This window comes from Siniperca chuatsi, linkage group LG9 (genome assembly GCF_020085105.1).
Source record: "Siniperca chuatsi isolate FFG_IHB_CAS linkage group LG9, ASM2008510v1, whole genome shotgun sequence".
NCBI classification, from domain to species: Eukaryota; Metazoa; Chordata; class Actinopteri; order Centrarchiformes; family Sinipercidae; genus Siniperca; species Siniperca chuatsi.
The window spans coordinates 3,771,624-3,784,826 of record NC_058050.1 but is presented as its reverse complement, the minus strand read 5'-3'; the positions used below and the strand labels follow the sequence as shown (position 1 = coordinate 3,784,826).

Here is a 13,203-nt window from a genome sequence, read left to right as displayed (position 1 = left end):
TTTTGTAATTAGGTCTTGACACTCATACTCATCTACTGATTCAAGCTTCTTTATCTAGGTTACAATAGCAATTAATTGGAATTAAATAATTATAAGTGTACCACGTGAACACCACGCCTTATAATTACTGCCAAAAAACATAGTGTTCTCCAGAAACCTTCTTAGGAAATTATTCTGAAATTGTAAACCTCTAAAATGAAAGCATTACCCAAAAAGGTTTAAAAATGTATAACCATTATCATTTGATTTACTGATTATTTTTTCAAATAATCCATTTATTGTTTAGTCAACAAAATGTCAGAAAATAGTGAAAAAACGGCCACCACAATTCCCAAGCAAAAAAAAAAAGCATCACACTGTCACATACAGTACAGGTGCCCACACAGTTCCACAGAACCGCAGAGGATGTGAGTGATTGATCCTTTTCAGTGTCATCTGTGGCCACTGCAATGTCTTTTAATAGCCACTAGGAGGTGATAAGATACACGAGTTAATGAATAAATTCATTAGTTAATGAATCAGGGACTTGGAAGAATGATTTTCTGGTGCCCTGAGGTTCTTCACATCTAAAAAACAAGTGAGATAGAAGGGTTTCATATCTGATCATGCCGCTGGGGGAAAGTGAATCCCTGATAGCTGCAGACAGATCAAATTAAATATCTGGCCTCCCCTGAACCAGCATCTGTTCTCACCATCTATCTTATAACACTGTGAGTGGAAAGACAGCATGAGCGCAGAAAGCACCTAAGCTCACCAAATCCACCATCCAATTCAAGCTCCAAATCTTCAGGCGCAATTCCCTGACCTCAGTGGTTATGAGGTCAGTTATTCCTGTCTTAGTCATCTGGTGATAACACACTGCTATTATGTGAGTGACTGTATGTGTGTCTGTAAGGTTGGAGGCTGAAGGTCCATGTGATCTTTTAATGAAAGATAAGTGACATAATTGAAGTTCCTCTTATTATCTCATAACCAAAAGAGGCAAGTGTGTAAGATGTGTACAGTACGACAGGTAAGAGCTCATTTCAGGGCGGGTGTGCTCCTTCGCACACGCTACGTTCACTTATTCGTACCAACACATGCAAGTGTGCACACTCATACACACAAGTATTCAGCTGAGTGCTCCATGCTGATGTTTCCTTGTGAGATGTCATTACATGATAAAGAGGAAGCTATCAGGAAACCGCTTAAGCACTACTTCCTGTCTGTTGCCACGGTGATAGACCTCATTCTGCAGTTGCAAAGTTTACCATGACTTTACTCTAGTTAATTTCTTGCAGAAGGGCTGAGTGGGAAGCAAAACAAAGAGGCAGGTGTGTTTCGGTCTACACCGCACACTGGTGGGCTGGTCTCCTGTCCAGGCACTCCTCTTAGTCCAGCTGGGTCTCAGCGTGACCTTTAACCCCGACATCTGACAACGATTAACATTTGCGAGAGTTCATTGGACGGGTTTTTTTTTGAAAGGCCTGAGCTTCAGCCAACAGCCCTTCAGCACAGCTGGTTGCCATTCAGATAAACCTACAGATAAATAAACAGCATTAGAATCAGGGGACACTTCCTGATTCTAAATGAATCGTTGAATTCATGACTTCAGACCCGTGGACATGTTTGCAGTGGTTCCCAAGACTGATTGCTCTGTTATGAACAATACCAGACTCAATATTGGTTACTCTGGATCATATCCTATATTACCCTCATCCGTATTTACATTTCACTCACTCAAATTAGACTTTAAAAAGGTTGACAAGTTTTATGGCAAAGAGCTCAAACAAAGCTTCATTCATAAGAGTGATATTGGCCTTCATAAAGTAATTCCTAGAGTGGTGAGTCTCATTAGTCACAGCATAGGCTAATAAATTCTGAAGTGTATTTTTCAACATGATTAATTATTTATCAGGGACAAAGTGCACTAATTTACATCATTATGATGTCAGTGTGCCAGATTTTGCCAAGTGGCTAGTTTTATCTGCAGTTAGTTCAAGTAGAGTTTATTTGTCATTTCAACTTCAAAACATAATTGAATAAAATATAATTGCTTCAGGACCAAACTTAACAGCATCAATACACACACAATATACAAATTTAAAGTGTAAAAAAAAAAAAAAAAAAAAAAAGGCTGACAATGTTTAAGTACCCGTAGAAAAGATAAGGCATAAATTAAAATCAGTCTCAGAAAAAATGTTAAGCGCATTTGTCAATGATTATATAATTTTATATAAACAGAAGAGATTAAACATTCAAAGGACAACAAAATATAGCGTTACAAGCAGATATAAGATGCAGATAATACACAGACAAAAACAGACTTGAGAGACACTGATGCAAAGAGCGGGATGAAAGTATTGTATCATGTTGGAACTGCGTTATGTTTAACCATAAACAAAATTGGTAAAAGTGTTTAGTTTTAGTACAGTGCGATGTGACTGTGTGCACGTGTGTCACACTCCTGGCTACTCATTGTTTTGATTCTACCTTGAATAAGAGACACACAGGGAGGGACATGGTGCTCACTGACAGGGGCTGCATTCCAGCGAAGGTGAACACAAAAAAAGGAGTTAAGCCACTCCCTTTTCAACTGGCTGCATCACTGGATTATTGCTGAATTCTTTCTGGGGTTTTCACTTGTCAGAACAAGCAGAGGCACAAAGTCAGCAATACAGAGGAGAGCTGGGGGAGAGACAGACAGATTCAGAGAGGGAGCCCAGGTGTGATGAGCGAGGGCAACAGAGAAATACAGCGGTTTTGAAGAGTTTGAATTTCAGAAGGAAACAGAAGAAAGAGAAGCGAGAGAGAGAAGCAAGAGAGAGAAGAGAGAGAGAGACACACTGAGGGGTGTGTCATAGCAATTTAGTTCCTCAAGGAAGTACAACTCAACATTATCTTAAGACAGGGTGGCAGCACTGACAGAAGCGCTGCAGGAGGGCTGTTTAGGTTCTTGGTTCTGATTATGGTGAAGATGAAGGGATCTCATTAGATCACCTGGCCTGTGCTGTCAACTTGAGACAGAGCAGTGGAGAGAGAGATATCTGACACAGACCAGGAGGGAGGGGGACTCAGCACAGACACACACAGGTAAGACACTTCTGCCTTGTTTATGTGCCAGATTAGTGATATATCTCATTTTTTTGTTCTTGGAAAAAATTAGAGTATTCATTGTTGGCACCCAGAAAAGACAGACTAAGTAGAGGGATGATTGGAACAAATTGTGTGACTTCTGTCCACTTCCCCATCTTGAGCGCAAGTTGGAAGATATGCATGTGTCCTCACAGTCATGCTGGAACAAGTACAGTGACTTGCACAGATGTAGAGCTCACACTTTTGTTTGCACACGCTGGGAGTTGCTCAACTCAAATCTCAAGGCAGTGGACTTTCCCTTCTTCACTGGCCTACTTTGATTGTCTCTTGACTTAAGTGCTTCCAAAGACAGGGAAAGGGTGCGATGTCTCTCACATTGCGGTGCAGATATGAGGGACCAATACAACCTGTGGGCCTCTGCTGATGACACCCCGCCATTTAGCCAACTGCTGTCTGTTTCGCTTCCCTTTTGAGGCATTGTAGATGGGTGGTGGGGTTGAGCAACGACAATTCAGAGAGTTGTGCAATGTTGAAAGAGAAACTGCGATATGTGCTTTTTCAAAATCCTTTCAAATGCAAAAGGTTTTCAAAACGCTTTCTTGTCTATCACTAAAAAGTTTATGGAGGAATTTTTGTTTAAACAAAAGATTTATCGAATGAAGAATGCAATTAGCAAACTAAACATAAAACCAACTTAATTTTTAAAAACTTGCACAAAGAATCCAATGTGCCACTGAAGTAAGAGAAGAGTTACAAGTTACACAAAAGTTAAAAACACACATCGACAACCTTCAGCCCCGTTGCCCCCAGTTCAAAACACACAGCGGAAGTGACACTTCATCCTGGCACAATACTCATCTTGCAAATAAAGCTGCTGTCTAAGGGCACAGAGATCCTGTAGCTTTACTGTAGTGTTTAATCCTCTTTGGTTGATCACCAGGAGAAAATAAAAGTTTCTACAAACACCCTTGTAGCTCAGTGATGACCTTTCAACAATTGCCTCCTTGTTTTCATCTGATTGAGTGGTATGGCTTTTCTGTGTGTTTTTTTTCTGGAACATTCTCATTATTCAATCTGATCAAAGGCTGCGGGCAGCTAAGAGACCTAACCCCCTCCTCTTAGTCTCAACAGCTACAGCTCAGTCTACCCAGCCCCAAGCCTGGTGATCAAAGTCAGCGAGGATGTCTATCTGTCGAGCTCATAGCAATGATGCCCTGCTGCTCTCTAATAACAGTACGAGGCACATTTTGATCGGCTGAGTCAAAAGGGGCTACATGAATCCCCTCGTAGCCATGTGAGAGGATTCATCTTCATACTTACGCACGCACATACACATGCTGGACAGGCCAAGAACACAAAGCACACAAAAAATCCAACACACACTTTTATTCACAAAAATACCTGAATACAAAAACAACCAGAAACCACTTTTACATAAAAAAAAGCACTTCAACATACACACAAGTTCATACATGTACACAAACACTGAGACTCAACGCTGGAGTCATCTCAGGAATGCTAAATATTTACCTCTCTCCTGCCTGCCTGGATGGCTCCACCAATCAGCACTCTCTCTTTGACGTCTTTTAACGTTTAATGATTCTTCACTGCCTGGCTGTTACAGTAACTCTGAAACCAAATACGACCATCTCTACTGTGGTAGTTCCACCTCTGCTGTTATTTTTCATTTTGTTCTTCCGACAGTGTTAGGTCTCGCACAGTATACAGGTGCTTGTCACTTCCAGCAGGCAATTGGGAGGGAAACAACACTTGAATATGTAATGCAGTCACTCCCTGGTGGATGTCAACAACAAAACGACGCTTAAAAGCCCTCTTCAATCCATCTGTACCAGAAAATTGATGCTCAATATTGAATGCGTCCTCGATGTGACCGACCGAATGACGTCCATTACAGAAAAGTGGTTTCATGGCAATGCGCTGCTGTAACACAGAAATGTTTCAATGCTCTCCAAATGGCCTCAACCCTCTGATTGATCTGCAAAAAAATAAACAATGTAGATGCACAAAAAGCCAAGCAGCGAGCGGTCTCCAGCTGTGGAGTTACAATTCACTATGTGGAATAATGGCTGATGACTACACACTGTGCATGCCCCTCAATTCCCTGTAGTCTTTTTAGCAAATAAATGAGATTGAAGCATGAATCAAAAATAGCTATCACGCTGCTACACTTCCATTATCGTTAAGGGAAATTAATCTAATGAATGTTCTTTAATTCCCCACAGGGAACCCGAAGCTTTTGTAGCGAAGCGAGTTATTAGAAATCTGACACTTGTTCAAAATGAATGGTTGTGCATGTAAAATGGAACCTAGTGAGATATCCTATAAAAGTGACTGTTTGCTTATTATGGATGTTGCAGCTGGGATTGGGGTGCACACCAGGGATGGGGAGAGTCACAGCAAGAGCTGCCTATTTGCATGATATGACCGTTAATGTGACTGGATCACTTTTTCATTTACTAGTGAGCTGTAGAGTTGTTTGCAGACAGTGCATCACTGGAGTCGGACAACGAGAATATCATCATTTGAATAACGCTGTCTAATAAGCACAAACAGGCATGAAAGAAACGCATTAAAGCAGCCATCAGGCAGTCATTAAATTGACAGCTTACGGACGATATGATGTTGCTAATGCACAGGGTGTTTCAATAACAAAGGCAGACCCCAGGGCAGTAATTAAGGTAGCTATTGGGTTCGGGGTGCTCACGTTCGGTTCTTGCCCCACCCCAATCTGGAAACAGCAGGCATGGACTTGCCTCAGCTATGCAGCCGACCTGCTTCTCTCAGATACTTGTCCACACAGGCCAGAAGTAGGATTTAGTGCAGAATGTTACACTGAAAGATGCTCAGTAGCTGTTCTTTGAATTTCAGGCCTGTTTGCACACTCCGGGTCTGTAAATGGCCAAACTGAACACAGGAAGTAGGAGAGGATACACAGAAGTCTTGGTGGCACTGATGCATGCAAGAGATAGTGTATGTCTCACTCATTGCAAATACTTTGGATTAAGGCAAAGTGGGAGTTAAGCATTTAAACAAGACTTATGTTGTTCTTTATGTTTGTGGGTTTGGAGAAATAACTAGGATTTATCAAGCACAAGTACTCTACAAGGACACATATTTGTTTCATCTAATGTAAGAGTTACTCTGATCCTTTCCATCTTTGTTATTTTGTTGATGTGGGAATTTAACCATATTTTGCTTGCCCAGTCTTTGTACGCTTCTCTAATAAGATCAGCAGCTAAATAAAATGTTGTTTTCCTCTGTGAACGACACACTCCAAATCTGCGTGCTTTCATGTTATAGATTAGGGGAAAATTAAACATAATTAAAAAGGAATTAATTCAAACTGTGTTGACAATCAAAGATAAACAGTGGATTTTGTAGTTGTGTCATAGCGTGCTATATGCATGCTGATGGCCTCCCAGGGGGTTCTCTGTGATGGATGCTAGGTGTGGTTAAAATCTCAGTGGAGAAATTAAAAGCCTCTATGGAGTCTCTTCCATGGTACTTTTCCCTTTTGGCATCATATGTGCATGTCAGATACAAAAACAAACACTGGAACTAACATTTCATAAAAGCAGTTTCAAATTTGACATGCTATATTTTAAGTGCTTGTTTTCAGCACTGTTTAATTTAGCCCTGTGGGGGATTTTTATAAATGGCCAAATATTTGAGCTTGAATTGTTAACAATTGTGTTACTGAAATGTACTTCAATGATGTGTGTGAAGAAGTGTACTGATAGGTGGAAATCTGAAGGTTAGAGAGTAAAAGTCGTAACTGGAGGCTCGCCAGTTCAAATCCCCAGATGATCTGGAAAATTTGGATAAGAGAAGTGAACATGTGTTGCCCTCCCCAGCCTCCATAACAACAAACGGTTGGCCCTTGAACATGGCACTTCCAACTACTCCACTGAAGCTGCTCGTTGTCTGGCAGTAAAAGACTGAAGTTGTGCCGAGTTCCAACCAGGTGTGAAAATGTTGTTCTTCCTCTTCACTTAAGGCTGCATCTATAAATATCTTCATTATTTCTGGCAGTAGGCACGCCTCTTACATTTAGCACTTTTATGTTTATTCATGCGATGGAGAAAAAACAAAACAGTGTAACTCCTCCTATTTTTTATTGACTGAGGCTCTGGATTGGCTGTAAACTGGTCTGAACAGTGACAGGGAATCTTTTTCCCCCAAACTATCTTGTACACACCAACTGTCTTAATCCACTCAGAGAAAGCTGGACCTGCAGATGCTCAGTCCTTTAGCCTCTGTGATTGGAAGTATTATGTGGAGTTTACTGATGTCACTCTGGATGATTTATGGGCATCAAATACTTATGTATTAGTTCTCACCAATGTTGGAAATGACTAATTTGCAACATTTACTACAGCAGTTTTACTCACTAAACTGTCTGTCTCTATGCACAATTAGAAAATTGTGTGAGCAGTCAAATGTTTAGGATAGCAGCATTGTAATATAAATACTTTTTCCTTCTCCCTGACAATTCAGGCAACCATGGACGCCTTCAGCTCAAAGGACATGGCCTTGAGGGCGCAGAAGAAGATCCTCAGCAGCATGGCCACCAAAAGCTCTGTCCAAATGTTCATTGACGACACCACCAGTGAGATCCTAGACGAACTGTACCGTGTCTCCAAAGAGTACTCGGGTAATAAAAGTGAGGCCCAGAAGGTGATCAAAGACCTGATCAAGATTGCTGTGAAGATTGGCTTGCTGTTCAGGAACAACCGTTTTAGCACCGAAGAGCTGGGAGTGGCCCAAGATTTTAAGAAGAAGCTGCACCAGGGGGCCATGACGGCTATCAGCTTCTACGAGGTACATTTCCACATTTTAACTTTTTAATGTACAGGATATGTGCAGGCTTTAGAAAGCTAGAAATTCTTGTTACTCTGTAATCTGAAATGAATGTACTTCACTCTGTCAAGAATATTTCCAATTTAACACAGATAAATCAGTTAATAAATAAATCAGAGATAAGGACACTAGTAGACTAATTGTTCAGGGACAAAATGTCCAATTAAGTTCAAAACAGATGTGATGAACACAAACAGTACACAACCACTATATCGTTTTTCTATTCTGTATTCAAGAGTCAACATATACTGCATGTGGCTCAAAATTTCTATGAAGTGTTTGTGGTTTTATTTAAGCAGAGTTGCACACTCAATGACCTTAACTTTTTTCCATCTCTGCTTTCATAATATGTGACAGAACATAAATAGGGTTGTGATTTTATATTTACATCAAAGTGACAACTGCAAGAAAGGCTGTCATTACTAGATACAAAATGAAACCCTCTAAAAACCGTATGAAACAGTATTTAAGTACATGTTTATATTTATTTTTCTTTAAGGATGTGCAGATATCCAGATAAAGGACTAATTTGTAACACACTAGTTTGCTACTATATTGCCTATATATTGCTCACAGATAAATATCCCCTATTAGATTACATATTTTGTCAAATATAGATATTAGAGATGATGAAAACCTCATGAAACCCTCTCAGTAATAACATTCTCACGTTATATTTCTGACTGGTGCAGGTGGATTTTACCTTTGACAAGGCAGTGATGGAGGACCTCCTGACCAGCTGCAGAGACCTGCTGCTGAAGCTGGTCAACACCCACCTCACCCCTAAATCCCACGGTCGCATCAACCACGTCTTCAACCATTTTTCCGACCCAGACCTCCTGACCAAACTGTACGAGCCCAACGGCCCCTTCCGACCCAACCTCACCAAGATCTGTAAAGGACTCAACAAACTGGTGGAGGACGGGACAATATGACATAGAAACAATAAAATGTCAGTCAGACACTGGGAGATCTACAGGGAGACTCACTTAAGAACTGTTGGACAAAATTGGTCTTTCTGCTGCTGAGGACTGGCAACGTAAGACAAGTGATTTGAGAACAAAACTGCTGCCACATCGTTCTCAAAGAACATGTGGAATAAAAATAAAGTTGGTTGAGTCATTCCTCAAGTTTTTAATGTTTAGAGGTTACTGTACTGTGATATGTAATCACAGAAACCAAACTTGAATATAAACTGGTTTATACTATATCGGCGGTTTTGTTAGATTATGACCATCCAATGTTTAATATTTGAGACCTTGAAATGTTTCATTCAGAACTACTGATGTTATGTATTCTGGAGAGGAGTAAAAAACAGCTGGACAGATTGCAAAAAGATAACAGACAGGGAACAATGCCACTGTAATACAGCACTGCCACCTGGTGGTCAAGATGATGCTTCAGCAACTCTGTGTACTGTATTTACTGAGGCGTCCGGAAGACAATGCAGCCAATAACACAGCAAATAACCCAACAGCGGACATTTACTTAAACCAATACTTTGTACTCTCAGTTTCAAAACATGTTTAGAAGCATAAAGAAAAAGACTGACTCTTAAATGGTGTTGACTGCACAAGCTTGAATGTTAATCCCATAATTCATGTTTTTCTGAAGATTGGATCACAAGTGTTATTCTTTGGTTTTACATTACAAAGACACTCCACCTTATATAAAATTGTCAAATATTGCAATTTAGCATTTGACTGCTAAAATATTTTCTTTTTTGTAAGCAATAATGTGGAGAAAAGTCAATTAAACTATTAAGTTAGAGAAAGCTCTGTTTAAAGATTACGTGATAATGAGAATCAACAGTTTCTGGAGTTGCCTTTACATGGGCCAAGAGAGCTCAACCTTGTAAGATAAGTGTGGACCAACATACGTATTTAGACCTGAAACTAAACACAGATCAAAACATTTTTTAATTCTAAAATGAACTATACAAAACATATGAAATAAAAAATATGCACATAATAAAACTATTGATGTCAAAATATATTCTAAAAGAGATCTTTTTTTAAACTTTGGCTCCATTAGAGTTTAAATCTGTCAGCAGTAACAGAGACCAATTTATGAGCAATTCTGTGCTCTTAATATTACAATGAACATGATTTATATACTTTACATACCATGGCTAAAAGACATTAGTCAGAAAACTTGGCCAACTTTGCATTATCAGGCTGTGAGGTAGCATTACACTGAAACCACTTGAGTTGACCATATTCTTCATATGTCACATGACTAACAAACATGTGACTGTGAATTCTCATTTAACATTTCACGCTCTTATTTCCTGTATGTGAAAACAAGCCAAACACAGCTATGAGCTATATGAAGCTTTTCATAATCTACAGGATGTCTCAACAAATAAATAAGAAGGCTACACAATATTCATTTTTAAAACCTTTTAAAAAGACAGTAACTTCCCATTATAAGGTCTCAATTAAATGGCAATATGAAAAGGTTTTTAAGCTCCAAGTCCATACAGCAGCAGGGGGATCATCGGAAATCTATTCCTTTATCTGTAATGCTCTACTGTATTATCCTGGAGGCCAAACCCTGTGACATGGCTTTCTGGGAAAGTTTCTTTAATGAGCAGAGTGAGACAGCAGAAATAACATGTCACAGCTGGAAGATCTCATCTTCCCTGTCTCTCAGTTTCTTGGTGAGTTTGGTGATAGTTAGAGGTACTGCCCCATGTGCTGCCTGCTGCTGCTGCATTCTGGAAGATGAAATGACGCTCTGTGACCTTGTGAGTGGCCGCCAGTCTGATGTCCTGCTGGTGCAAGCTGCTTCTAGGGCGGCAACCCTGTGAAGAATAAACAGATGAGAAGATACAGCAAGCCTGAAGGCCGATATGATTCCCACAATCAGCCTACATTCATCTTTGGTAGCTTTCAGTGATATTTTGATAAACCACCTCTTGCTATGAGAGAACAAGTCCTGCTAAAATATTAAACAGGTCTGCTATGAATTACATTCATATGTAACTAATATGTATTGTATTTTCAATCGTAACATTTGGTACCAAAGCAGGAAGTTGTTTGTGAGAATTAGGAGGCAAGGGAGATGGATAGGTGCATACGAACATAATTTGTAGATACCATTGAAAAGATCTGTCTTGCTTGTTGGCCACAACAAAGAAGGTGATATCATCAATTAGGCTAAAGAAAAAGACATTTATAAGAAATACTATGGTAAAAAAACCATTACAAAACAGGTGTAAAACGTAGTAGTGTAAAAGGTTGGTATGGGAATGAGTACAGTGACAGCTGTATAATGTGTAGGGTTTTTTCATGTAGGCCTAAACAAAAGCAAAAGAAAACGCAAAAGATAAGGAACTTCATGCATGGTGGAAATTGCACACTGATATCATACTGCAAGACTTGAGGTCTGTCACACCACAAATATGGAGGCATGCAGACATACCTTTTGTCTGCTTCCTGGCATCTTTTGACAGCAGCCTGCTTGGACTGACTTATCAAGCCATCCAACCTTTTCAAAAAATCCGCTGGAGTAAGGTCCGACGCTCTTTCTTTGCCATCATCCTGCTTCTTCTCAGCACGGCCTTCTTCACTGTCCTCTAAAACCAAATCCACCCCATTACTACAGTGGTCCAGGTCTGACAGCACAGGGATTGACAAGGACTTCTTCAGGAATATCGAGTCATTGGTGTACATCCTGTTTGCTCTTTTGATTTGCTCCATCTGCAAGAGAAGATTACCTTGTCAGCTGTTTGTACAGTTGTTTAAGCTTGACTAAAGCTAGTCTCACTAAATTCTAAAAAGTTTGATTCATTTTGCTTTATTTTACTAAAATCACAAGCAGGACAGCACTCCAATTAAACTGTTCATTCATGGATGGACGTTTCAGGTAGATGTCCTTCCTCAGGATGCAAATTGGCAACAAGTGAATAAATAATTTAAGTACTGTCCTGCTTGTGATTTTTGCTTTTGAGGATTCAGTACCTTTCTACACATACCAGGGTTAAGTGTGTCAACTTTTTTACTTAACCTTTAAGTTAGTACAATTATGTTGTTACAGTTCAGAATTGTAAAAACAAATGCAATAGCAAAGATAGAAATAATACTGATAATACAAAAGACAACAATACGAAAAATATATATTCATATAGGATTTAAAACAAATAACATTTATTATGTTTATTTTGTATTTCCGAATATTGCACAAAGTTATATTCCATGGGGAGACATGATATCACAATATTACATATTTCCATCGGCGTAAAATGAAATGCTGAAGGAACAACAAAAGATACAGAAATAGTTTCAGGAGTAACTAATACTTACAGACACTCCATATTTCAGGGCCAGGCCTTGTAGCGTTTCTCCTGGCTGAATTGTGTGTTCAATGCGTTTTTGGCGAACCGGAGAGAGCGGAGAATGGACCAAACTGCCGTAAGACCTCGTACGGCTCCCGCGGAGTAGGCCGTTTGCCCCGGTTGGCAAAGGCGCTCGCTCCCCGGACATGGTCGTGAACCACTTAGCTAGCTTTGAGTTGGCAACCGAGCAAATGGTGGTAAATTACGGTTACCAGCAAACTTTTATATTGTTCACATCAAGAGAATGCAGCTTACGTAAATAACATATGCGTTAAAGTAACCAAACTAGCAGCTTAGTTAGCCTGCTAGCTAAGTCATCAACTTAGCTAATTAACGTTGACACCTGTTTTTTTTTTTTTCGAGTGTCAAACTGTGACTGTATCTTGCTAACGTCACATGTCAAACCTTTACCACAGCTAATGACAATAACTGATGTTACTACAAGTTTAACCTACCTTATCTCTCAAACAAATACTTGAAAAGTTGAGAATGTTGTTAATGTTTTCACGTCTGCTGCCATATTTTGCCATGGCTGCCGTGTTGAGTGATACGTCACAAGCGCTGCATACCAAACAATTGGAATAAACGATACACATTGAAGCCTTACATACAGTCAAAGGTTTGAAACAGAATTAATCCATTGTCACGTAGTGATTGAAGATCTCAGCTTATTTTACTGCCTCACTGCAAATAGTTTAAATGTTTTTTTGGAGCTAATGTTTTAAGGTACATCGAATATTTCCAAACCAAGCGAATGCAAATTATAGCAAGTGGTTTTGCCTAATCCTTATGTTGTAATGGTTGTATAGACTTTAAGAGAAAAAAGTAGAAATCGGTGACCACTGCCAGACTCTGGGGTCCAAACAACTTCGCCTAAAAACTGAGCTGAACGATATTATTAAAATTGG

General features: G+C 39.6%; 2 protein-coding genes across 8 annotated transcripts; one reads left to right on the top strand and one right to left on the bottom strand.

Annotated features, from left to right (window-relative positions):
- The first annotated feature begins 2,620 nt into the window (after window positions 1-2,620).
- Window positions 2,621-9,515, top strand: tnfaip8l2b (tumor necrosis factor, alpha-induced protein 8-like 2b). 2 transcript variants are annotated; one of them, XM_044209535.1, is made up of 4 exons: window positions 2,621-3,072; window positions 6,951-7,060; window positions 7,594-7,917; window positions 8,649-9,515. In XM_044209535.1, exons 3-4 carry the CDS (start codon window positions 7,600-7,602, stop codon window positions 8,889-8,891), a joined length of 561 nt encoding a protein of 186 aa, XP_044065470.1. In that variant the 5' UTR covers window positions 2,621-3,072; window positions 6,951-7,060; window positions 7,594-7,599; the 3' UTR covers window positions 8,892-9,515. The 2 variants fall into 2 exon arrangements, with proteins under 2 accessions (XP_044065470.1, XP_044065468.1); XM_044209533.1 differs by lacking the exon at window positions 6,951-7,060 and having other exon boundaries at window positions 2,623-3,072.
- Window positions 9,516-9,856: 341 nt separating this feature from the next.
- Window positions 9,857-13,047, bottom strand: lysmd1 (LysM, putative peptidoglycan-binding, domain containing 1). Of its 6 annotated transcripts, XM_044209526.1 has the most exons (5): window positions 12,751-13,047; window positions 12,264-12,464; window positions 11,383-11,660; window positions 11,058-11,117; window positions 9,857-10,762 (listed from the first exon to the last, which is right to left on the bottom strand). In XM_044209526.1, exons 1-5 carry the CDS (start codon window positions 12,889-12,891, stop codon window positions 10,576-10,578), a joined length of 867 nt encoding a protein of 288 aa, XP_044065461.1. In that variant the 5' UTR covers window positions 12,892-13,047; the 3' UTR covers window positions 9,857-10,575. The 6 variants fall into 6 exon arrangements, with proteins under 6 accessions (XP_044065461.1, XP_044065462.1, XP_044065464.1 ...); XM_044209527.1 differs by lacking the exon at window positions 11,058-11,117; XM_044209529.1 differs by lacking the exon at window positions 12,264-12,464.
- Between the last annotated feature and the right edge of the window lie 156 nt (window positions 13,048-13,203).

Coding starts and splice junctions, on each gene's coding strand:
- lysmd1 (XM_044209526.1), bottom strand. CDS start 12,891: ATGTGTATCGTTTATTCCAATTGTTTGGTATGCAGCGCTTGTGACGTA. Junction 12,465..12,750: donor GTATTTGTTTGAGAGATAAG/GTAGGTTAAACT, acceptor GCCAACTCAAAG/CTAGCTAAGTGGTTCACGAC. Junction 10,763..11,057: donor CAAGACAGATCTTTTCAATG/GTATCTACAAAT, acceptor TATTCTTCACAG/GGTTGCCGCCCTAGAAGCAG.
- tnfaip8l2b (XM_044209535.1), top strand. CDS start 7,600: ATGGACGCCTTCAGCTCAAAGGACATGGCCTTGAGGGCGCAGAAGAAG. Junction 7,918..8,648: donor CGGCTATCAGCTTCTACGAG/GTACATTTCCAC, acceptor TGACTGGTGCAG/GTGGATTTTACCTTTGACAA.